Raw genomic sequence first — 26,200 nt, 5'->3', positions numbered from 1 at the left:
CTTAACATATAGGTTATGTCAGAGTACCTGCTGCAGCACCTCCCTGACATGCTCGATGTGGGAAGCTTCGTCCGGAGAAAAGATCGGAATGTCGTTGAGGTAGAAGAACACATTCTGGTTCAATCTCTCTCGTAGCACATCATTAATAAAATTCTGAAAAACCGCTGGTGCAATAGTCAGCCCAAATGGCATCACCAGGTACTCGTAGTGGCCTGTTGGTGTATTAAAGTCAGTCTTGCACTCGTCCCCTTCTCTGATGCGTACCAGATGGTACGCGTTTCGTAAATCCGACTTGGTGAAGATTCGGGCCCCTTGTAGCTATTCGAATGCAGTGGTGATTAGGGGAAGAGGGTACCTGTTCTTGATGGTGATGTCGTTAAGACCCCGGTAATCAATAGAGGGCCGTAACGATGTGTCCTTCTTTTTGACGAAGAAGAATCCTGCTCCAGCCGGTGACGATGATGGTCGGATGAGTCCTGCCGCCAGCGACTTCTCCACGTACTCTTTCATGGCTTGGTGTTCCGGTCCTGTTAATGAAAAGACCCTCCCTCGAGACGGTGAGGTACCGGGCAGCAACTCGATAACACAATCGTACGGGCGGTGCGGCGGAAGGGATTTGGCCTTTGCCTCTGAAAATACTTCCTTAAGGTCCTGATAACAAGACGGAACTACTGATAGTTCTGCCACAGACCTCAATTCCTGTTAGTCGACTGGTGCGATCTGTAGATTCCTCTCTTTTTGAGCCCCGAGACACACCTTACTGCATTCATTGCCCCATGCCCTGATTTGACCGGTGGTCCAGTCAATGTGTGTGTTGTGTCTTTTAAGCCAGGGGCTGTCCAGGATGACATTGCTGCTCCGCGAGTTAAATACGGGGAAACCTATCTTCTCAGTGTGAGCGTCCAGAAATGTCATCGTCAGAGATTGCGTACGGTGGATTACTCGGCATAGGAATTTACTATTGGGTTGAAAGGTCACTGCGCTCAAGGCCTCGACTACCCATGGATTAATCAGGTTGGCGTCCGATCCCGAGTTAATAAAGGCCGTAGCGGAATAAGTACGACCCCATGTGCTCAAGGTGACTTGAAGCACTGTTCGACTCAATCACGCCGCAGTGTAATTCACACTCACCGGAGTCGTGATCTTGAGAGCGGAGAGCTTGGGTCTGACCGGACAGTGAGCTATTAAGTGGTCCAGGCATCCACAGTAGAAGCATCGGCCCTCTCGCCAGTGTTGCAGTCGTTCCTCTGCTGGACCATCGAGCCACTCAACCTGCATCGGCTCTGTTGCAGTTATGGGCGTCGGCAGAAGGGGAACCGGTGGAGTGGACGCGCCCTGCTCTCCTTCTAGTAACGCGCTCACTTGTCGCTGGATCGCTAGCCTGTGGTCGACCTTGAGAGATAGGGCAATGAGCGAATCCAGGGAGGTAGGCAAATCCACTGCCATGAGGTGAATGCGGATCAGCGGTGAAAGCCCTTGGAAAAAGGCGTTGAGAAGCGCATCCTTATTCCATCGACTCTCAGCTGCTGTAATGCGAAACTCGATAGCATAATATGCCACACGACGCTGCCCCTGTCGTAGGGTAATCAACGTCGCCACTGCTTAGCGTTCCGGCGAGGCATACTGGAAAACTTGCATCATGGGACATACAAAGGAGGTCCAGGAGTGGCACGTTTCGGAGTTACGACTCCACTCTGCTGTGGACCACGCCTCTGCTCTTCCCGTAAGGTGGGATATGACGAAGGCAATTCGTGCCCGGTCTGTCGGGAAGGCGGAAGCCTGTAGCTTGAAGTGGAAGTCGCACTGGGCGAGGAAGAGTTTGACGTTCCCCGTGTCCCCGAAAAAGTGTTCAGGCCAGGAGAGAGGTGTGGCCCCGAAGTGCTGAAACTCTGCGACTGGCGAGGTAGTCAGAGGGACCTGGACTGAGGTAGGAACTGTGGCGGACGCCGTCGACGTGGCGTTAGCGGCGCTAGCCTGAGATGCTAGCCATGGCTCTAATCGGGCAGAGATCTTGAGAAGTCTCTGGTTGGTCACCTGAAGAGCAGTCTCCTGCTCGGCCAGGCATCTGCCCTGAATCTGTAGAGAGCGGTGGATGGCTTTTGAGTCGGCTGGGTCCATGTCGTAGCAAGATCGTTCTGTCAGGAAGATCTTCATTCATTCCAAGGTTGTAAGCCGGAGAGTCGGTCAGAGAGAGCAGCAGTATCAAGAGCGTCAAGCTTATGGGGTTGGTCGGGGGACAGGCAGAGGTTGGTACACAGGGGTTCATGAGAAACGAGGAAGTGCGGGAATGAGGCATGGATGGCAACAATCTGGCAATGCCAAACCGTCCGCTGGGTCCTATATATACTGGGGTTAAATATCCCTGATGTGGCGCAGGTGTGCAGAGGACCTTCACCGCCAGGGCTGGGACTGGCAGGACCATGACAGTTCAGGGTGTACACCACCTTCTGTCCAATGATAGCTGGGATAGGCTGCAGCACTCTTATGACACCCGTGAGGACAAGCAGCTCAGAAAATGGATGGATGGATGTAAAATGGAAAAAGTAAAGGATTGATATCAGGGTGGTTACTGTCCTGACTTCCACATTTTTCAAAATATGAGCAATTGTTCTGCCTTTTTTTTTTTTGCTTTGACTGTGAAGAAAAAAGTGGTTTCAAGTCTTTAAATGCCACTCCTCTTTGACATTTACTGTCAAACTAAGCATAATATGAGGAGAATTACACACTCCGTATTTAAAATGACCACACAGTGTTGCCTTGGGAATGTTTATGCAGTTGATGTGTGTATGCTTTGGAAAGTGAAGAGCATTTTACAGCTTTTAGAAGGAAATGGTACAAATTTGTACCCTTTGGAGGGAGACAATGTTGATCACTCCATAAAATTTATGATAGAACTTTTCTGCCTTGAAAAACAATAGTGGAGTTACTAACTTTATACCCGTTCACTCTGGACAGCCCTGCCCACCATGCAGCTGCACCCCCATTTCACACACACAAAAGTGTGCATATATTCGCGTCACAAAATATTTTCAATATCGATGCATTGCCTTTGATGGGACGAGCACAGTGGGCAACTGATTAGAGCATCTCCCTTACAGTTCTGAAGACTGGGGTTGAAATCCTGGACCCCCCTGTGTGGAGTTTGCATGTTCTCCCCATGCCTGCGTGGGTTTTCTCCGGGCACTCCAGTTTCCTCACACATCCCCAAAACATGCATTCATTTGACACTCTAAATTGCCCCGAGGTGTGATTGTGAGTCCGACTGGTTGTTTGTTTCTATGTGCCCTGCAATTGACTGGCAACCAGTTTAGGGTGTATCCCGCCTCCTGCCCGAAGAAAGCTGGGATAAGCACCAGCACTCTCACGACCCCTGTGAGGAAAAGCGGGTCAGAAAATAAATGGATGGATGCCTTTGATGGGAACCAAGACCCACAGCTCGTGACCATAGATGATGGTAGGAACGTAGATCGACTGGTAAATTGAGAGCTTCGCCTTCCGACTTAGCTCCCTCTTCACCACAACTGACTGATACAAAGTCTGCGTCACTGAAGACGCTACACAGATCTACTTGTTAATCTCCTGCTCCGTTCTTCCCTCGCAGTTGAACGAGACCCCAAGATACTTGAACTCCAGTTGGTCCAGGTGTCATTTGACCTGGACATACTACCCTTTTCTGACTGTGGACCATGGTCTCAAATTTGGAGGGGGTTATTGTCATCCCAGCCGCTTCACACTCAGCTGTGAACTGCTCCAGTGATAGTTGTAGATCACGGGGCTCAATAAAGCCAACGGAACCGCATCATCTTCAAAAAGCAGATTTGCAATACTGAGACCACCAAACTGGACCTGCTCTACACCTTAGCTGTTCCCAGAAATTCTGTCCATAAACATTATGAACAGAATTGGTGACAAAGGGCAGCCCGACTTACAGCCAGTGTCAGGGGCCCTGGGCAGTACTTCCTGTGAGGCGCATGGCCAAACCACTGCCATGGGTGGTACGGCCTCTGACAGCTGTCACGCAGCTGCTTTACAATGGACAGTAATTACACCAGGCATTTAAGTTTTGAATTATGTAATTATCCAAGCCGCTTATCCTCACAAGGGCTGCAGGAAAGCTGGAGGCTATCCCAGCTCGCTTTGGGCGAAAGACAGACTACACCCTGAACTGGTCGCCAGTCAGTCACAGGGCAGATATCAACACCATTACTGAGCAGGAATTGATCTCACGGTGCCAGCACCAAAGACAGGCGTGTTTGAGCCCCACCTCCAGAGGGGCACCCAATGACCCATGTCCGAGCAAGGGAAACTTCAATCAATTAGTTTTATTCATCATAGGGGTTTATGGAGATGTGCTTTGTCTGGTCCCTCACCTAGGATCTTTTACCCTTGGTGAATCTACTAAGGGCGTGAACCCTAGAGAAATTAGCTCCAAGGATCATTGGGACACACAAACACTTCCACCACGATAAGCTGTCTGCTCATAGAGGGGTATCAATTTCCAACATTTGACAAAAAAAAAGGGGAAAATTATTTTTTTTTACATGTGATAGGGACTTCTAATTCCATTTTTGGAATTGTACTGCGTTTCACGCAACTGTATGCAGCAGAAAGTCCCGCCATCCTTGGTCCTGTTGTTTTCTTGGCTTTCACACATCAGTTTTGCGCTGTCGAGTTCGACCTTACTCGATTATCATCACTGTCGCGTGATTAGAATTCCCACTCAATTTCCAAGCAGGACGCACCCATCTGCAAATTGATTGGCTCCAGGTCTTCGGAATGGGCAGGCAACGCAGAGATATTGTACAACACTAGATTATGGCGAAACGGCGTGTGTCCTGAAGACATTCAAACAGCCTGTGTCCGCCTAGAAAATAAGTGGGAAAATACACGTCGCGGTCAACAAGGAGTTAAAAATGGGCGTGTCGTTATCGTCTCCCCAATATGTGTGTAGTCGCTCATGTAGTCTCGCGAGACCGACAAAAGCACATCTCTCTGCTTCAACATGGCTGTGCTGTATGAAGCATACACGTTGTGTAGACTCAGTCCATCCCAGAATCTGACAAGTTCCAGCATTCAGGGCGTCGAAGTGGAGCGGGATAACGATCATGTAATCGTCACAGATTCATTCAGATCTGTTACTCTTTACAAGGTAACTTTTAATTTGCTCAAGGAGGATCTAGCAATTCGTGCTCGCTCGTTAGCCTGACAGTGAGGGTGATAACTCGTGTTGGCGTCTTTGTTTCTTTTCTCCACGATTGACAAGCAACTATAGTAAACGAAATGCATCTGGTAGAGACGTGTTCGTTATTTTATGTGTGACGGTGGATGGTCTTGTATTGCGGAACCATCGATATCCTTTATTTAACCATCTTAAAAAAAAAACATCAATGGATAAGAAAGTATAAACTCCCTTGTTCAAATACCGGGGTATTGTGTTGAAAAAGAATTTTGATGAAGGTAAATTATTTTAAAACGGCACAGTGGACAACCAGAGGTTGAAATCCCGCCCCTGCCTGTTATGTGTGGTTTACATGTTCTAACTGTGCCTAGTTGGGTTTATTACAAGGACTCCCGTTTCCTCACAGAAAATGGATGGTTACTTTCAAAACCACCATTAAGGGGATGTAGAATTTGTACAACTTAACCTGCTTTGTTTTCTTTTTGGAAGGGGGGGGGGGTCAACTGAAAGAAACTTGAATGTGATTACCTTATTATTTAACTTAATGAATTCTTGGCCAGGCCATCATTTCAAGAAATATGTTCTGTTTTAACTGGTATTTTACCTGGTTTACTAAAGTTTAAATAAAATTAATAAAATAAATCTGACTACACAAGGCTGAAGTCTTTAAAGAAACAATTTGCTTACCAGAGTTATCGATTGTGTGTGTGTGTGTGTGTGTGTGCGCGCGCGCGCGCGTGTGTGGCGAGGGAAAGAGAACACATACACTAGAAAGTGCATGTTAGTAAAAAAAAAAATTCTCACCATAAAAATGGATTAATGCCATACGCACATCCAAAACAACACAAAAAACATCTACAAATTACTGCAAGGTGTTTTCACAAGTTAGAAGTGAGCTGTAATAGCCATGTTTGGGGAGTGAGAACCAAACTACATGTTAAAACTGTTGTTTTTTTTGTTGTTGTCTGCTCTCAACAAAGTCACATGCGGCTGTCACAACTCGGTTTGTTTGGCCCACGAACCCCAATAAAAGACTTTGTGTTTGGACATGACTTTCTCGTGTTGTTTGATAAACTTCAGTCAGACATCACTTGTAATAACAGTGGATTGAAGAAATGGGGCCTAATGATCAAGTCGAAAGCTAAACTGTAAAAATAGATCACGTACACAATTATTCATAAATACAAGTATAAAGTGGCATGAATTTTATTGTAATGAAATAAAAGTACACTTCCTAATATAAATACTCAAGTAAAGGTAAAAAATATGCTTCATTAAAACTACTCTGCCAAGTACAACCAATCCAAAATGTTACATGAGTAAATGTAACAGACGAAGTTTACCACTTTGCTTCCCACTTCTGGGTTTAAAAATAATAGTGTCTTAAATTTTGGAGCCCTACAAAGTAACGATTATTTTTGGAGAGAGAATACTGTTGTACATGGTGTATATGTAAATGACATAACTTTTTTTGTTTGTGTCAGGTGTCAGACCAGAAGCCACTAGGAAGCTGGACTGTGAAACAAGGCAACTGTTTGACCTGTCCAGCAGTCTACAACACACACAGTAAAGAATATGTGACGGTAACAGACAACAAGGTAAACACATTTATTGTTGCTCTCTCACACACACGAAACACTGAATATGTATTTGAGGGCATGTAGAAACAGGGTCCACTATAAAGTTATAATTAACATTGTATGTTTTTCAGGTGATCAGAATCTGGAAGGAAGATGATGTTCTCTTGGATAAGACATTCAAAGCGACTGTAAGCGTGATATTTGCTTCTGTGCTTTTCTAAAAAGTCAATTTTCTTTGTGATTTACTAGCCAGGTTATTGTATATTACTTAAGAAACGCTAGCCATTATTAGGAAGTCGAATACCTTGACTTATTTATAGGTTGATAAGTAAATGTTGAGTTTTTAAGTAACTAAAATTGTATAAATGTCTCCAGGTGTCATCGGCCATCTGGAGGATTCACTGTGTTACTGGAGGAGATCCTGTAGTTTTGTTTCAGAGAGGAGCTGTGAGACTTCTTGATTCGCTTCTCTCAGCTCCTCAGCAAACTGTCGAGGAAGTCCTGGCTCCAGATGAAACTATTAGGTAACGTTGTACCTAGCGAGACCTTACACTGATTTTGTGAGCCTTATCTTGATAATTGGCATTTTTTTCTTATGGTTTTGATATTGTCATTCGCCGAGCCGATCGGTGATGTCATTGATCAGCTCTGAGAAAGACATTTACTTCGCGTCACCGTCATGCACAGTAGTATATCTGAATCCAAAAATTACTTTATTTTCATATAGTAGTATTTATTAAATGTTTTTGTCTTTTGACGTAAAAAGACATTTATTTAAAAAAAAATGTAATCTATTGGGAGAGAGAAGACGCCTGAGAGTCAACGTAATCTGCGGATCAGACTACAAGCGAAATGTGCTCTTTCATGAGTGCACTGTATCACACTACTGCAATAAAATCTTATATTCCGATACCACCACATCCCGTTTTTACGATGAGTCGGCTTTTATTCGGTCAACTCAAATGCGACTGGATACACTCGTTCCCGTGGGGATAATAACAACATGAGTGGATCACGGCGACTGTAGAAGAAGAGGAAAATGCGGTGGGGGGGGGCAACAACATTGGTGGTCACTGGTGCTCAGGTGATGGAAGGATGTTCAAGTAAGGCTTGCTTGAGGTACATTCACCTACTTTTAATTTCGTACGGCTTGCAAGCAAGCAACAAAATGTTAGATAGCCTAGCAAGCCAGTGCTAGCGTTCATGGTTGCATTTAAACATACTACCTCCCTGTTGAATACATGATCTGATCAAAGCAGTGAATTCAAACCTATTTGGAACCAAGGCACATACTTCACAATTGAAAGTATTGTGAAGTATGTGAAAAATTTTGATGAGCATTCCTCAGCTTTCTTAATCTTTTTTGCCATCTCATCCAGCCTTTTTGGAACATGTTTCGCCATTATTCTAAGTTAATGTTTCGGTAAAAATAGTTTATCAGTTTGAACATTAAATATCTTGTATTTGTAGTTTATTCAATTAAATTATCGGTTGAAGAGGATTTGCAAATCACTGGATTCTCTTTTTGTTTAACGCAACGTCCCAACTTTATTGGCATTGGGTTAATACGACCACAATTTTTGTAAATTTATAACCTCTGACAAATTTGGCCAAAATTGAACATTAATGTAATTTTTATAGCTATTTTTGATCAGCTCATTTGATCAGGTGCATGTTTTTAAAAAAATATTGTCACTGGCAAATGTAACTATAGTATTATCAACAACTATGCTAAAATTAATATAAATAGTGCTTCAAATATACAGTATACTTCAAGATCCAATTTGTGGTTATTTTTGTTTTCAGGTGGAGCACCATCATAGTGGCAGAAACCCAACAGTTTGTTGTCTTCACAACAGAGAAGGTACAAGATTTATCTTATGGTGTCTTTATTCTTTCTAATTTATTAAGATGCACAAATATTTTTGAATCTGTGTGTTTTTAGTGTAGTTATCTTTCGTTTTCGAATTGCTGCTGGTATTCCTTACTTCCTTATTAGGCTTGACTAAATTTTAGTGTCATTCTCTAGAAAGGGGAACATTTCCTCTACCTGCAGAAACTGAAGCCAAACACACTGCAGAGGTACCAGCTGGATCAAGAAGATTCTGGCCTCTCCCCTCTCAGCTTGTCTGCGTCTTACAGAGATAAACTTATCCATCTGCTTCACCTCTGTAAGCCTCCATTTTTCTGTTTAGTATCTCTATGTTAGTATCTGGACATCCAGTTTGATGTATTTAAGATCACATTATAGTATAAAAACTGAAAGTCTTGTGTTAGAATACAAAGGAGGATTGTTGCAGAGACTGCTAAGGTTACGTACATGCATAATAATCAGTATTGTTTTTGTCCTCAAGCTGTCACCTTATCGTGGTGGAGGGGTTTGTGTGTCCCGATGATCCTAGGAGCTAAATTGTCTGGGGCTTGATGCCCCTCGTAGGGTCACCCATGGCAAACAGGTCATAGGTGAGGGACCAGAAAAAGTATGACTTCAAAACCCCCATGAGAGTTTCTTTCGGCTTGTCATGATGACTACAAAAATTGGATCTTGGTTTCCCTTGCCCGGACGCGGGTCACTGGGGCCCCCCCTCTGGAGACAGGCCTGGAGGTGGGGCTCGAAGGCGAGCGCCTGGTGGCCTGGCCTGGACCCATGGGGCTCTGCCGGGCACAGCCCGAAATGGTAACATGGGTCCCCCTTTCCATGGGCTCACCACCTGCGAGAGAGGGCATAGGTTTTGGGTGCAATGTCAGCTGGGGGGTGGCCAAAGGCGGGGACCTTGGCGATCCGATCCCCGGCTACAGAAACTAGCTCTAGGGACATGGAATGTCACCGCTTTGGCAGGGAAGGAGCCCAAGTTGGTGCGTGAGGTTGAGAAGTTCCAACTAGATATAGTGTAACTCACCTTTATGCACTGCTTGGGCTCTGGCACCACTCCTCCTGAGAGGTGACTCCATTATTCTGCTGGGGGACTTCAGTGCCCACGTGGGCAATGATAGTGAGACTTGGAAGGGTGTAATTGGGAAGAACGGCTCCCCGCGACCAGAACTCGAGTGGTGTTCTGTTATTAGACTTCTGTGCTCATCCCGGATTGTCCGTAAGAAATACAATGTTCAGGCATAAGGGTGTTCACATGTCCACTTGGCACCAACACACACCAGGTCGCAGTTCAATGATCGACTTTGTGGTCATGTCATCGGACTTGCAACCGCACATCTTGGACACTCAGGTGAAGAGAGGGGCGGAGCTGTCAACTGATCACTACCTGGTGGTGAGTTGGCTCTGATGGTGGGGGAAGATGCCAGTCTGACGTGGCAGGCCCAAACGTATTGTGAGGGTCTGCTGGGAACGGATGGCAGATTCCCATCATAAGGAGTTTCAACTCCCACCTCTGAAAGAACTTTGCTCGCATCGCGGAGGACGCGGGGGACATTGAGTCCAAGTGGACGATGTTCCGCGCCTCCATTGCTGAGCCGGCCGACTGGAGCTGTAGCCGTAAGGCTGTTGGTGCCTATTTTGGCGGCAACCCACGAAAACGTTGGTAGACACAAACAATGAGGGATGCTGTTAAGCTGAAGGAGTCCAATTGGGCATTTCTGGCCTGTGGGACTCCCGAGGCAGCTAATAGGTATCGGCTGGCCAAGCGGAAGGGAGAAAAATTGTAATAAATTTAGGAAAAAACAGGCCTTAGTCTTTTTTTGGTAAAGATATTAAGGAAACAGTAGATTAATTTCCTCTGCGCTTTGTCATTTCTTTGTAATGCAGACCCTAATGGACACGTGTACCAAAGTGTGATCTCTGTGTGGAGCCAGGGTGCCGATGAGGAGTCTCAAACCCTTATCCTGCCCCGTAACCTGCGACTGGCTCTTTCTGTTGATGAGGGCCAACTGGAAGCAGCTGCTGCTCTCCTCCTGGATGAAGCCCACATTGCTGTTGTTGGCGTTCCACACCCCTCAGCTGGAACTGATAAAGGTACGTAACAACATCTCCCTGAAGATCATTAAATTGTCTCTTCCATGTTTGGCTTCAGTCTACTATGACCATGTGGCTGGTTAAGGTGGTCGCTTGTCCAATAAGTTCCAAGATACAAATTCCCTTTAGACATACTGCAGTCCTTAGTGGGCCCAGTACTCCTCCTTTTACCTAACATTCTGGACAGCTTTGTTTCCAGCTTAGTTGAGTACTGTACATTTACCAGTACAGATGGTTAGTTTCATAAAACCTTGTTAGATGAATTTGGTGAAGAAGTATTTTCATTTGAATTCAAATAGCAGAGTACACAACAAAAATTAAAGATGTTTTCCCTTCCTTCCTATGCTCTTCTAACGGTAAAATGAAGGATATTTTGAATCCATTTTGTCCACTGTATAATGAGAACTGGATAGATCTGACCTAATTTAACATTATTTTTACTTCTGAACACTAAGCAATTTGTGAGTAAAGTGTGTTTTTTTGGCTTTTGCGCTATCTTTGCTTTTTCAGATTATCTTTGCATCTGGAATATCAATTTCCAGACACTTCAGGCAGGGAAAGAAATTGCGGGTAAAATCTTCGGGCAGGTGGGTACATAATGCATGCATTTTTTTCCATTGTTAAGCTGAATGCTGAATTCATTTATTAAAATGTGGGTGGTGACTTTGTCTTTCCAAGTTTAGCAAAGGTAGTACGCTGCATGGCTAAGGTGTTGATTAGCTAGTTAAAGTTTAAAGTTGGCCAACAGTGGCCTTGTTAAGTCATTTGGACCACAGGCCAACGTTCCCTGTCCTTCCAGCTGGTGAGTGCTGATGGAGGACTGTATGACTTTGGTAGAGTATCACATCTGCTCTCCACTGTGACAGGGATCGCAGTCCCTCCTCACAACTATATAGCAGTTTGCAAGCTTACTATTCAGAGACCCATTATTGTTATTAAGTTATCTTTCTCTTGTACTTTTAGCTATGGTGTTATTCCAACAAGTTATTCATTCCTCATGGAAAAACCCTGTCTGTTGTTCCATACGGCTGCACCAAATCTTCACTCGCTTCCGCTTTGGGAAAGCTGAGGCGGTCCGGGATGCAAGGTGAGTTAGAACATTAATTAAATTGGACAAGATAAATGATTCCAACCTTGATGTCCAAGTGTGTAGATTCCACTTTTTGTGACAAGTCCATACACCCCACTAAGACAGTTTTTCCTTTTAATGAACACTGACATGTACAATGCAACTCTTCATTTACAACTGTGTAATTCCTTCTGCTTTGGATAAAGCATCCACAAACTTTTATACATTTTTATAGAGGCTTTTCAAGGGAGACAGGTACACCCGACTCTATTAAATGGTGATGCGTGTATGTATTTTTCGAGTATTGCATTAAAATTTTGGATGACGTGTTCAGCGCAATGCCCAGGTACCGGATCTGGGCCACCATATCATTTAATGTGGCCCATGAAAGCAAATCTTGTGTGTCAAGTTTGTTTCTTGCTAAAATACCAAATTACCAAATTGTAAGATTTTTTTTTGCCATCAGTCCCCCTTTTAAAATAGTTTTACTTTGCTTCTGATTTCAAACGTAGTTATTCATCAATTTGTTGTTTGTTTTTATATATTTAAATAGGTTCACATTCAATAAAGGGGAGCGTGGGGGGGGACCACAACTACAATGTGACACGCGCCAAAAACAAGTTTGACACCCTGGTGAATGGTATCCCTGAACTGATCGATTACTCATTTAAATGTCTTTTCACTTAAATTTGACAGAATACAGATCGCTAGTGTCAGTGCCTTCTTGGAACAGCATCTTACATGAAGAGAAAACTCAGCCCTCAAGAACAACAGAGACCTGGAAGTTGGTTTGTAAATTCTGATTACTTTCTAAAGATAATTCCAATTGACAGGCTGTTAATTTGCTCTAAACTCCAAATCCTTGCATAATGTTGGTACTAATTGTCTATGTTGTAGACCAGGCCAAGTGCACAGTTGTTTTTGTCTTGTATACTACCTTTTAGAATATTTGTGGCCTTGTTATGCAAAGATGATCCTTAATTAGTTTTATATCTTCCCAGAGAAATGCACGTAAGAGCCAGATGTCCCCCACTTTAACAGTGGAACAAATTCTGGAGCTCATCAAGGTAATATTTTTTTCATTTTGTAATCCACTGAGATCTGGATTTTTGTTTTACACTACCGTGAAAAAGTTTTTGTCTGTTTTTTTTTTTTGGTTTTTTTTTTTTGCATGTCTATCACACACAGGTTTTAAATCATCAAACCAATTTTAATATTACTCAAGTCAAGGAACTACAAATCGCAGTTTAGGCACAAAAAATCCAAACCTTTCTGACCTTCTGTGAAAAAGTAATTTCTCCCCTCCCCCTCGTTAAATCACAGTCAGTGTGACTAACGACAAATTTGAATTCAATAATGTAACCCACACCCAAACCTGATTACCACCATACTTGTTGAATCAAGAAATCACTTAAATAGGATCTGTCAGAGAATATGAAGTAGGCTATAAGAGCTCAAGAACCAATGCATCACGCCACGATCCAAAGAAATTCAAGAAGATATTAGAAAATGGTGATTGAAATCCATCAGTCTGGAAAAGGTTATAAAGCCATTTTCAAGGCTTTGGGGCTCCAGCGAACCACTGTCAGAGCTATCATCCAAAATAGAGAAAACTGAACAGTGGCAAACCTTCCCAGGAGTGGACAGCCAAGTAAAATTACTCCAAGAGTGCGACGACCATTTAGGAGGTCACAAAAGAACCTCGAACAACATCTAAAGACCTACAGGCCTTGCTGGCTTCAGTTAAGGTCAGTGTTTATGACTCCACCAAAAGAAAGACAGTGGCCAAAGTGGCATCTATGGAAGAGTTCTCTGTCAGCAAAGAATACAAATGCTCGTCTCACATTTCCCAATAAAACATCTTGATGATCCTCAAGACTTTTGGTTAAACATTCTGTGGACTAACAACTCAAAAACTAAACTTTTTGGAAGGTCTGTGGCCTGTTCTATCTGGTGTAAAAATAGCACAGAATTTCATAAAAGGAACATTATGTCAGCGGTGAAGCATGGTGGTGGCAGTGTGATGGTCTGGGGCTGCTTTGCTGTTCTGGTGTGTACCAGAAAATCGTGAAGGAGAACGGCCGATCATCAATTCGTGCCCTCAAACTCAAGTGCTGTTGGATCATGCTGCAGGACAACAATGCAAAACACACCAGCATGTCTGCATCTGAAAGGCAAAAAAAAAAAAAAAAAAATAGGAGTAGCTATATCAAAGTCTGGATTTAATTCCCATTGAGATGCTGTGGTGTGACCTTAAATGGACATTTCATGCTAGAAAACCCTCCAATATGGTGGAGTTAAACAATTCTGCAAAGAGTGGGACAAAATCCCTCCAGAGCGATGTGAAAGACTCATCCTCAATTATCGCAAATGGTTGATTTCAGTTGTTGCTGTCAAGGGTGGTACAACCCATTATTAGGTTCAGGGGGCAATTACTTTTTCACAGTTGGCCGGAAAGGTTTGGATTTTTTTGGACTTAATAAATTTAATTGTTATTTGAAAACTGCATTCTGTATTTCCATGGGTTGTCTCCGAGTGACATTAAAATTGGTTTGATGTTTTAAAAACCTTTTTTGTGATTGATATACAGAAAAACTAAAATCAGGAAGGGGACAAATACTTATTCACAGCACTTTAGTTTTTGGAACAGTTGGAACTACTCTTTCTGGCAAAGGGGTAGGAAGGTAGATAAATGTTATAGTGCAATATACTTAACAACTTCCCCACTTAGTAAATGGGCTATGTCGTAGTTTCCTACCACCATGTGCTGTTTGTTGTCCTGTATGGTACACTTCTGATATAAAACAATACCCCTTATTTTTTGGGGGGGATAATTTAGACGGCACCAGTAGAGGAAGTAGAGAAACAAGTGGAAGGGCTCCTTTCCAGAGCAGAGACCCAGGACATGAATGAGTCATTAGGCCAGCTGGCATCGTCACTGGTTTCCCGCAGCTTGGCAGATAATGGCTTCTATTCCACGACCATGCTGGCACAGCTAGTACATACACAGTCTCTCTGTCACAGGTGAGTAGAAGCTGGCTGGGATTTTCATTGTTTTTCTCTTGACGTGACTTTGGATGTATACTGTTTTGTCCTTGTACTTCAAATTTGCACTTTAATAAAGTTTTCATGTAATCACATCTAGGACTAAATTTACAAGCTTTATTTGATTTTCATACATATTCTCCATTTCTTGTTTTCATCGCCACAAAAAATTTTAGTATAATCATGTCAAACATTGATTGCAATCCCTTTTCAGCGTGTGCCCTGACCTTGTGCAGCTAGCCCTGGAAAAGAACGATTACTTCCTGTGTCAGCTGTGTTTACAGTTCTTCCCTGACATCCCTGAAGAGGTCACATGCACCTGCCTGAAGGCCTTCATCAGGTGAAATCCGACACAGAAAACAAATTTAGCGTATGTTCTAGATGACAGCGTGCACCAGATAATAAGCTGTGGCCACTCTGTGTAGCGCTACCGCAGTTGTCTTCTACACATGCTAGTGGTAGTGGAATTGAGGTACATTCGTCGACGTGCATTTGAAAATAAATATTTGAACACCCTGCTACATTGCAATTTCTCCCACTTAGAAATCATGGAGGGGTCTGAAATTTTAATTGTAGGTGAATGCCCACTGTGAGAGAAACAATCTAAAAAGAAGAATCCTGAAATTACAATGTATTTTTTTTAAACGATTTGTGATACACCTGCAAATAAGTATTTGAACACCTATCAGCTAGAATTCTGACCCTGAAAGACCTGTTAGCCCGCCTTTAAAAGTCCACCTCCACTCCATGTATTATCCTGAATCAGATGCACCTGTGTGAGGTCGTTAGCTGCATAAAGACACCTGTCCACCCCATACAATCAGTAAGACTCAAACTTGTAACATTGCCAAGACCAAAGAGCTGTCCAAAGACACCAGAGACAAAATTGTACAACTCAACATGGCTGGAAAGGGCTACAGGGAAATTGCCAAGCAGCTTGGTGAAAAGAGGTCCACTGTTGGAGCAATCATTTGAAAATGGAAGACTCTAAACATGACTGTCAATCTCAATCGGAGTGGAGCCCCGTGCAAGATATCACTTCGTAGGGTCTCAATGATTCTTAGAAACGTGTAAGTTTGCCAATGACCATTTGGATGATACAGAGGAGGAATGGGTGAACGTTTTGTTGTCAGATGAGACCTAAATGGAACTTTCTGGTCGTAATTCCACTAACCGTGTTTGGAGGAAGACGAATGATGAGTTCCATCCCAAGAACACCAGCCCTACTTTGAAGCATGGGTGTGGTAGCATCATGCATTGCGGGTGTTTTTCTGCACATGGGACAGGACGACTCTACTGTATTAAGGAGAGAATGACCGCGGCCATGTATTGTGACATTTTGGGGAACAACCTCTTTCCCTCAGTCAGAGGATTGAAGATTGGTGGTGGCTGGGCCTTTCAACTTGAAAATGACCCGAAGGACACAGCCAGGAAAACCAAGGAGTGGCTCCGTAAGAAGCATATCAAGGTTCTGGCGTGGCCTAGCCAATCTCCAGACCTAAACCCAATAGAAAATCTTTAGAGGGACCTGAAACCCCTTTTTTTCTCAGCAACAGCCCAGAAACCTGTCTGATCTAGAGAAGATCTGTGTGGAGGAGTGGGCCAATATCCCTCCTGCAGTGTGTGCAAACCTGGTGAACAACTACAGGAAACGTTTGACCTTTTGTAATTCCAAACAAAGGCTACTGTATCAAATATTAACAGTTTTCTCAGGTGTTCATATACTTATTCAGAGCTGTTTCATACATATAAATCGTTGAAAAAAATCATACATTGTGATTTCTGGATTTTTCTTTTTAGATTATCTCTCTCACAGTGGACATGATGAAAATTTCAGACCCCTCCATGATTTCTAAGTGGGAGAACTTGCAATATAGGTGTTCAAATACTCATTTTTTTCACTGTAGATTCTTCTTCCTCTCCATGTCCTGAAAGTAAAGTTGTCATCTTCTTCTCCACATTGGAGGAATGCATGTCCAAAGCTGAGTGCATTTTTGGGAACGCCCATGTTTTTCGTTTTAAGTTTTTGTGGTACTTTCAAACTCATAGGCGCTGACGACAAAACAAAACTATTTTAGCCACATCGTTCAATATGCCACACGGTTCGCAGCACCTGAGAAAAGTTGCGGCTTGTCATCTGGAAAATATGGTACCGGTATATCCTTTGCAAAATGTTTTGCTTTTAGTGTAATGTAACATAAAATATATGTATTAAACATTCTGTCACAGTATGCCAGACAACGATGCAGAGAAAGTGAACCTGGAGCCTGACAGCATCTCCTTTATGGAAACTCTGACCTCCAGGGAACATGGTCAGGTTGGCTTGCAGAATGGTTTTAACTCCACCTCTTCGGAGCACCACTCAGACGTTACAATGACAAGAGCGGACGAAGAAAATGAAACTCCACGGGAACAAAGCTGTCCAGTGGTCTTACAAAGGGCTGTTTTACTGTATCCTTTACCTGGCACACATTAACTATTGAAGTGGTGATGTCAATAAAATTACAATGCATGACTATAGTCTTGAGCTTTATATGTGGTATAAAAATGGTTTTGAGACTTGACTGGTGCTGTAAAGGAATGAGATCCTGCAGACAGCGTACAGCGATGACCTTCTTCTCCCACATTTGAAAAACCTTTCATCCCAACACGTCATTGTAAGTTCCTTGGTTGCACTAAAGTTTCTCATTCTGGGAATGTATTGTTATACAGTATTGTCCACCCACTGTTGGTCCAATCTAGTCCTCTGTTTTTTTTATATTATATTTGCCAGTTTTACATTATAGTGTCGTTATAAGTAAATCGAGCATTGCCATGTAAGGTGTATTTTTCAGTTAATAATGAATTTTGTTTCTCATCCCATCAAGCTTTTCCTCCAGTACCTGCACTTCCTCTACTTAAAGTATAACCAAGACACTTTTCCTCAAAGCCATGGCTTTCGCTCACCCAGTCTAATGCAGGTATGTGACAATAGTTAGAATATCATTGCACAATTTAATGAAATATGAAGTAACAGAGTTGCTGAAAAGTAAAGACCATATATCATGGTAATAAACTGACCACACACTAGCAATCACATGAGAATAAATTAATTTGACTTGTTTTGTTCATTGCTAGTGTTACACAGGCTGCATCTTAATGGGACAAATACTGTTTTTGTACCACAAATGTAGGTTGAGATTGTAGTTCAAAAATTATTCACTTGGGTGTTTTTTTTAATTCTCTTCTAGATTATGGATTGGGTTTGCTTGTTGTTGGATGCTCATTTTACAGTTCTAGTCATGACTCCAGAGGCCAATGGCTTGCTGCTAAACCTCCACAGCTATATTAAGTCTCAGGTATGTCCTGCTTATTCCCATCAGTTGAAGTATTGTGGTTTTATAAGTGTAAATACACATTTTAATAATAAAAATATTATCTTACAAACAAAAAAAACCCAAAGAAACAAATGTTCCTCTATTTAGGCCCTAAATAGATCAACATTTTTCTTTGATACCCAAGTGACAATTTCAATGGGATTGTTTTTAACTCCATGACCTTGTGTATTCACAGGTGAGACTATTTTCTGAACTTGGAAAAGTTGAGGGAAGTCTCCAAAAGCTCAAAGACATGAGGATAAAACAAGATATGGGACAGTATTCAATTGATGTTATAGAACTTTTTTAGGTTTCTGTGGAATGCTTTTAAATATAACTTTGAACATCTTATCTCTTTCTACATTTTCAAATGGAGTGGATTTAATACTTTGTCCAAGATCTGTTAAGATTCACTGCATTTAAAAAATGTATCATTCAATTAAAATGTTAATGTTATGATGTTGAAATCCTGACCTTTGTGTTTTCATGATTTTCATGCATTTACTTCAAAAGCATTGTGTACCCTGCATGTGAAAAGTAAAAAAAGAAAGCAAAAAAAGTAATATCGATGATTTAATCATAGCAACTAGCCTCACCGCAATCACAATCTTTCACAAAAGAGAAAAGCAGAAATGGCACAGTAAAGCTAACAAACGGTGGCAGTGATTTCAAAACCCCCAGACAGTTTATCAGCCTTTTTTCCCCTAAACTGTAGAGTATTTGATCCAAACTATACCTAGGTGATACTTATTCCAGCTAGTGCTGATTGTGCCGGCTACATCACTAAATGTGGAAAGATCGTTCACTCCATTAAAAAGGCTTAAAAGATTCATTAGGAGTAGGACTGAACAAGGAAGCATTTCTTTATTAGCAATAATCTATGTGAAATAGTGGGGTTTATATGTTCCCCCCCGTGCTTGCATGGGTTTTCTCCAGGCACTCCGGTTTCCTCCCACATCCCACAAACATACGTTAATTGGAGATTCTAAATTGCCCCGAGGTGTGATTATGAGTGCTATTGTCTGTCTCCATGTGCCCTGCGATTGTGTGGCAACCAGTTCAGGGTGGACCCTGCCCTGTGGATGTTGACAGCTGGGATAGGCTCCAGCACTCCCGTAAACCTTGAGAGAATAAGTGGCTCAGAAAAAGTGATGGATGGATATATATAATATATGGAGAGACTTTGAAAGAGTTTGAAAAGAAAGGAGGGCTTTTACAATAATGTAACAGTTTATTATTCAGAGGGCGGGCGCATGGATTTACTTCATTTACAGGACAATATAATGTTTTTAATTCGTCCTAAAGTGAGATCTATGGAAGTAAATGTGCCACTAGGATTTGAACTAAAAATGCCACTGAAGGTTTTATGTTGTAAAATTCACATTATTTCAAAGTGATCATATTTTTAATAGCTATATTTCAGTTAAACTTTTCAATGTTAACAAATTCAGCATATAAAAAAAAATTCAACCTTTAAAATTCAAATGCAATATTTTCAGTCTCCTGAGATTCAACTAGCTACAATTCGCTATTTGAAATACAATTAGGTACAATTCGCTGTCTGAAATTCACCGTCTAAATTCAGTGTTAAGAAGGCAGGGTTACTTAAGGTCAGAACCCAACAACCAGCCAATCCAGTTATGCTTTCTTTGTATGTGATGTCACATGACTTCCATAAAGATCAAACTTTGGAAGAACTCAACTTACAAATGTTGAAGTTCGATATTTGTTAACAGTCTGTTTATAGTATTTCAGCATTATAAGAATAGTTTGGCATACCCCTTGAAGTAAATGTTATTGGCTCTGCTCTAACAAACAGATTTCGTGTTTTTTTTTTTCTGGGTTGTCGTTTTACGCGCAATGATACCCTAGTTTTGTTGACGGAAATAATGCACTTTGAAAGGCAAAAGTAAGACGTTGTCGGCAGGATTCGAACCTACGCGGGGAGACCCCAATGGATTTCTAGTCCATCGCCTTAACCACTCGGCCACGACAACATGCGTGGATCAGATAAACCATATATATTATATCACCTATACTGAACGGGGTGCAGTGTATGTTGAGAACACTAAATTACGCAGAGGCTCCAAATGTATAGTGGAAGGCAAATTCCGGGTTTGATGAAAACGTTTATGCATTCATGGAATTTCCTAGCTCCCAAGTCAGGTTGGCTTCATGACGACTTTCAGGTGGCTGTGCACGACGTTTATCTTCTTGCCTCGCTCGCTGCAAGCATGCAGCGACTACATTTACTGTGCTTCTCAACAACTCAGGTCCACCAGACCACAATGAGACAACTCCAGTAAAGCACTGTCGGCACTGCGCGTGTATCTCGTTTTATGAACTAACGTGCAAATTGCGTTTGTTGTAGAAAAGTGTATCACGTGATTAAGCGCCATTCGCGTTTCGTGGTGTACAGTTAGTGAGGATTAAAAAATACAGTGCTTCCTGAATGGCACACGTCGATTTGACTGAAGAACAATTGAGCAAAAAGTGCAGTTTATGTGGAATTTAAGTATAGTGACATATCTTGTGGAATTGTTTAGCCTCTATATAAATGTTCTATCGGAGTGTTTAATTTGCGTCGCGAGGCGCTCTTTATTTTACTTTGATGGTCATGAAGCTAGGCTTCCGGTAAAACCCATATGACCTTCGGTTCGCTTGACGCAGGTTTGAGGCCTTCTGTGTTTTCAACGGAGAGAGAACCAAGAAGAAAAATGGCGTCGATTGGCGACCCGGAGTGGGACACCGGCCATTCACTTTAAGCTTTCCGCCCCAAAATTGAGACCGTGGTCTGGTGGGGACTTCTGGGGAACTTTCGCATGAACCGTTTGTGTCTCCTTTCCTCGTTTTTCTTCGTTGCGCTTGGCGTCTCGCGGCTCTGAGATTGAAGCGGAACAGAAGAGGTGCTCTCCTGTAATGAGGGGCAGAAGAGGAAGGCCGCCCAAACTGGCAGTCGGGATGCGGGACGGCTCACCCGCGCCAGCCCGCGGCTCACGGAGTGGAAGGAGCAGAGGGATGCGGGGACGGGGACGTGCCAGGGGACGGGGTCGTGGGCGCATATTAACCGACGGCGGTTGTGTCACCGGCTCCGCCACCGAGGTGGACACGGACATTTCGGGCCGAGATAACTTTCATTCGTCCCGGGGCCGCAAGAAAGTTGGACCTGCCGCCACAGACTCTGAGGGGAGCACGGCATCGCGGGGCAGAGGAGGCAGAGGGAGAGGCGGCAGGGGGTCGAGAGGCAGCCGCGGCAGTAGAGGCGGAGGGAGGCGGCCTCCGACCAAGGTTGTGTACGACGACAATAGCGAGGAAGAGGACGACAATTTAAGCTACCGATCGGAGGAAGACGAACTCCTGAACGACAACGCTTCGTCCGGGCTTGAAGAAGAAGAAGAGGAGGAGGAGGCCTTGGCAAACGACTCGGACTATGTGGAGGAACAAGCAGTTGAAGATGAGGATGATGCCAGCTACTGCACGGAGAGTAGTGCAAGGAGCCACAGCACGCTCGGGAGCACCCCAGGTACGCGTGCGTCCCTTTGCAAATGAACCGCGTGGGAATTGCGGCGCTTTTATTTTTAGCTCCAAATCCAAAGCAAGGCGCATTATTCAAAATGGAGCTTGCACGGAGAAACGGGCCTTTGTTTACCGTGCGTTCCGCTGACCGCGGTTTGGCAAAGAAATCCTCCACGCTTCAACCGGCTGGAGTGGTTCATACACATTTGTCCGAACAGCTCATTGTTCCGGTCAGTGTATAGCAAAGACGTGCATATTCTGCTGATTAACGTTTTCCCCACCCCATCTTCCCAGCGTGTTTTACGCGCAAAAAAAAACCCCAACTCAAAAGCAATTTATTGAATTTTCACAATTGAAAGTCCTCACCTAATGTAATTCAGGTCCAACTTATAAAATACACTTTTGGGCAAACCGTTGTTATTTATTGTAAAAGAACGGCTGTCTTAAGTTGTTGCTGTCTCATGTATTACTCGTCATGAAAAATATTTATGATAGTAACAACGACTTCAAAGTTATGCACGCCTAAGCAAAGTTCAGCAGCGTGTCCTGCAGCAGGATCCCGAATGTGTTTGACAAGTCTTTGTTTTGAAGAGAGGCGCCTTTTTTGCCACTTGTTGCAAACGTCAACTCATTACATGTCGTTACCACAGCAACCAACCGTGCTATACTGTAATGAGGTGGACATCATATCCACTTCTACTTATGGAAATTCTCATTGCTTAGTACATCACATTGTTAGCTCTGAATGCCCTTGATTGTGATTATACTTTGTACGGGGAGAACATGCAAACTGCACACAGGCGGGTCCGGGATTGAACCTGGGACCTCAGAACTGTGAGGGCAACGCTTTACCAGCTGATCCACCGTGCTGCCTCCACGTTTTATTAAAGTGATTTTTTTTCTTTTACTATTTCCTCTTGGAAGTGATACTATCTCAAAGTCATGCTACTTAGCTACAGGCCAGTCACCCTAGGATTATATTTGTTGTGATAAATATGAGTCGATATTAGGAAAAGGATGATACTGTCCCACGGTCCACACATTTTGATGACACAAATGCTTCCTAGTCAGCTTCAGTTATTTCATTACTTCACATTTTTTTTATTTGATTGTTTCATACTTACGGCCTGCAAGTGATTTCTTACAAATACAGCGGTATCTTCACTTTCAAGTTCACAAACTTATAAGATCTCAAATTACAAGCTGTCACTCGTGATATTTTTTATTTTTTTTTTGGGGAGGGGGGGTCCGTTTTTTTGCTTTGTTCTGTTTTTATTTTATGGGGAGGCAAAATTTGAGGTTCGAGTATAAAATGTGCTGCCAATAGATGGCAGCAGTAAACGCTACAACTTTCCATTTAACCCACATCTCACACAATTTGAGAGATGATTAATTGAGCTGCGATTCCAGTCACAGAACAAATTAAAATCAAGGTAATACTGAATTTATGACTCTACTATTGGAATAGTGTATGTTAGTAATAGACTAAAGTGCATTCCCGCTTACCTACAAATTTGGGTTATGTCACAATTTTAGGAATGGAACTCCAGATTAAATAGGTTCTGAAATTGGCCATACCACCATGTCACTTTTTCTGATTTCACATTAAGAATCATCACAGACAAATTAACAAGCGAGAAATATTTTCTGTCACGGCGTAGTAGTGCATGTTGCATACAGTATAGTTTCACGCTGCACATGTAGCGCACATATTTGCTGTTGTGGTGCAGAATAATTAACTCAGTCAACCCTGTTTTACCTATTTCATACCAAGCTGATCCTTCTCCACATTATTTGTGGAACGCTCAATGCTGGAATGCAAAATGTAAACTCATTAGTAAAAAAAAAAGTGTATATTTGAAGCATAATTTAAAGTGACAAAGAAAAGAAAAACAGATACTGACCTTGAAGATGCAGAACATCCATCCATCTGTTATCTGAGCTCTTTCCTCACAAGGGTCGTGGGAGTGCCCGAGCCTATCTCAGCCATCCCTCGGCAGGAGGCTGAGTACACTTTGAAATGGTTGCAAGCCCATCAGAGGCCACACAGAAATAAACAACCATTTGCACTTATAATTACACCTATTAAAAACAAACGAAAAAGGCACAGCTTTTGGTCATGAGTGCTTTGAAGACGTAAGAACCTGTGATGACCACATTTGATCCTTCCACACAAAGCCATTTCATTTTAACCATGTTCCCAAGAAAAATTTAAAAGTCACAGGAGAGACCCAAATGCAATTTACAGGAATAGTCTTACTTTGGTACATTTTGGTCACCATGTCTTTATTTCTCTCATTTTTTGTTGTGTCCAACAGGTCGATCAAGGAGTCGAGTGGTCCAACCACAGTCTCCTGTCTTCGAGGCACAAGACATTCCCCCCTTGGAACTTCCCAAGTCCTCTGAGGACCTCCTGGTTCCTACCTCACAGCTCCTCAACGTGTCTGCTGTCTACGAGGTTCTCCGCAACTTCGGCACAGTGCTGCGGCTCTCCCCTTTCCGTTTTGAGGATTTTTGCGCTGCGATAGCCAGCCAGGAGCAGTGCACGCTCCTGGCAGAGACCCACATCTCACTGCTCAAGGCTATACTCAGAGAGGAGGACACTTCGAACACCACCTTTGGGCCTGCTGATGTGAAGGATTCTGTCAATTCCACACTTTATTTTGTGGATGGTATGACCTGGCCAGAGGTCTTACGGGCATACTGTGAAAGTGACCCGGAATACCGACACATTCTCCCGTTCCAGGAAGGAGACGATTACCCGTTTGAACCCTTGGAGAGTAAAATCAAAGTTCTTCAGTTTCTAGTGGACCAATTCCTGGCGACTAACATTGCCAGAGAAGAGCTCATGTCTGAAGGCGTGGTAGCCTATGATGACCACTGCCGAGTGTGCCACCGCCTAGGCGACCTGTTGTGCTGTGAGACATGTGCAGCTGTTTACCATCTGGAATGTGTGAAGCCTCCGCTCCAAGAAGTGCCAGAGGATGAGTGGCAATGCGAGGTGTGTGTGGCGCACAAGGTGCCTGGTGTGGCTGATTGCATCCCTGAAATACAGAAGACCAGACCCTTCCTTCGTCAGCTGCCAGTTGGATATGACCGGCACAGTCGCAAATACTGGTTTCTCAACCGCCGCATTGTTGTGTAAGTCTATAATATTTACGTTGACCGTCAAAATTAATTTCTCTGTAGGATTACACACAACATATCAGTTTCTGTATATCTAGAGAAGATGGAAAATTTTGTGGGGACTCAAAAATTTCTTTTACACTCTTAAAATTTAGCAATAAACAGAGCTGGTATCTTCGAATATTTATTTTGATATTTTCTTGATTAGGTCAAACTAAAAAAATGTGGTTCCGATTTCCTACATTGCAGAACTAGGGTCGGCACATAGTTTTTTTTTTTGCTTTTGTTTTTTATATCACAATATATTTACTTCTTCACCAGCACATGGTGCTGCCTTTCTCACCAGTTCTCGTTAATTCAGGCTCTCTCGTGCATAACGAAATCAAAATTCATGAAGGCTTTTTGATATCAAACAATGTTATAAATCAAACATGGCAAAACATGAAAACATAACTTGACTTGATATGGCCCAGTCACGCTATGACATGGGACAAGGCAGTTATGCTAGCTGGCGCTCGTGAAAACAGATGCATATACGAACACACAACGACCTGGCAACAAGTGGCATGAAAAACAAGGCTTAAATGTATGACGTCATCGGGGCGCATAAGGAAATGGCACATGGCCATGCTGACACCCACCACGGCTGCTGTCAAACACTCAACATACAGTGAAGAAAATAAGTATTTGAACACTCTGCTATATTGCAAGTTCTCCCACTTTGAAATCATGCAGGGGTCTGAAATTTTCATTGTAGTTGCATGTCCACTGTGAGAGAGAGAATCTAAAAAGAAAAATCCAGAAATCACAATGTAGGATTTTTTTTTAACAATTTATTTGTGGAATACAGCTCCAAATAAGTATTTTAACACCTGCGACAACTAATGTTAATATTTGGTACAGTAGCCTTTGTTTGCAATTACAAAGGTCAAACGTTTCCTGTAGTTGTTCACCAGGTTTGAGCACAGTGCATGGGGGATTGTGGCCCACTCCTCGACACAGATCGTCTCTAAATCAGACAGGTTTCTGGAGTGTTGCAAAGAAACATGGAGTTTCAGCTCCCTCCAAAGATTTTCTATTGGGTTTAGGTCTGGAGACTGGCTAGGCCACCCAGAACCTTGATTTTCCTGGCTGTGTGCTTCGGATCATTGTCATGTTGAAAGACTCAGCCATGACCCATCTTCAATGCTCTGACTGAGGGAAAGTGGTTGTTCCCCAAAATCTCAAAATACACGGCCGCGGTCACCCTCTCGTTAAAGGTCAAGGGGCATCCCTATAAACATTCTAAAATAGATATTGTCATGAAAAATACATAGAACATTATTCACTTCAATGTCGATACAAAAAATAAATATGAGCGGA

General features: G+C 42.9%; 2 protein-coding genes and 1 non-coding gene across 7 annotated transcripts in view; 2 read left to right on the top strand and 1 right to left on the bottom strand.

Annotated features, from left to right (window-relative positions):
• Nucleotides 1–4,949: 4,949 nt before the first annotated feature.
• nol11 (nucleolar protein 11) lies at nt 4,950–18,669 on the top strand. The gene is made up of 18 exons (XM_061830880.1): nt 4,950–5,149; nt 6,664–6,777; nt 6,891–6,947; nt 7,135–7,283; nt 8,566–8,623; nt 8,789–8,930; nt 10,520–10,726; nt 11,237–11,313; nt 11,690–11,813; nt 12,492–12,583; nt 12,797–12,862; nt 14,635–14,819; nt 15,055–15,180; nt 17,070–17,291; nt 17,419–17,497; nt 17,708–17,800; nt 18,071–18,178; nt 18,393–18,669. The coding sequence occupies exons 1-18, from the start codon at nt 5,003–5,005 to the stop codon at nt 18,504–18,506; spliced, it is 2,160 nt and encodes a 719-aa protein (XP_061686864.1). The 5' UTR covers nt 4,950–5,002; the 3' UTR covers nt 18,507–18,669.
• Nucleotides 18,670–20,111: 1,442 nt separating this feature from the next.
• On the bottom strand, nt 20,112–20,193 carry trnas-aga (transfer RNA serine (anticodon AGA)). The gene has a single exon. It is a non-coding gene; the product is annotated as a tRNA-Ser (tRNA).
• A 171-nt stretch (nt 20,194–20,364) lies between these two features.
• Nucleotides 20,365–26,200, top strand: part of LOC133505657 (nucleosome-remodeling factor subunit BPTF-like) — a 108,707-nt gene continuing 102,871 nt past the window's right edge. For 2 of the 5 annotated variants that reach the window (XM_061828918.1, XM_061828921.1), the window contains exons 1-2: nt 20,365–21,719; nt 24,031–24,853. In XM_061828918.1, coding sequence (XP_061684902.1) covers nt 21,116–21,719; nt 24,031–24,853 — 1,427 coding nt within the window. In that variant the 5' untranslated portion in view covers nt 20,365–21,115. The remainder of the gene's footprint in view (nt 21,720–24,030; nt 24,854–26,200) is intronic. The other 3 variants (XM_061828919.1, XM_061828917.1, XM_061828920.1) reach the window with 2 other exon arrangements.

This window comes from Syngnathoides biaculeatus, chromosome 9, assembly GCF_019802595.1.
Source record: "Syngnathoides biaculeatus isolate LvHL_M chromosome 9, ASM1980259v1, whole genome shotgun sequence".
In the NCBI taxonomy this organism is placed as follows: Eukaryota; Metazoa; Chordata; class Actinopteri; order Syngnathiformes; family Syngnathidae; genus Syngnathoides; species Syngnathoides biaculeatus.
The sequence above is the reverse complement of the archived record's forward strand: the minus strand, read 5'-3'. Positions and strand labels throughout refer to the sequence as shown.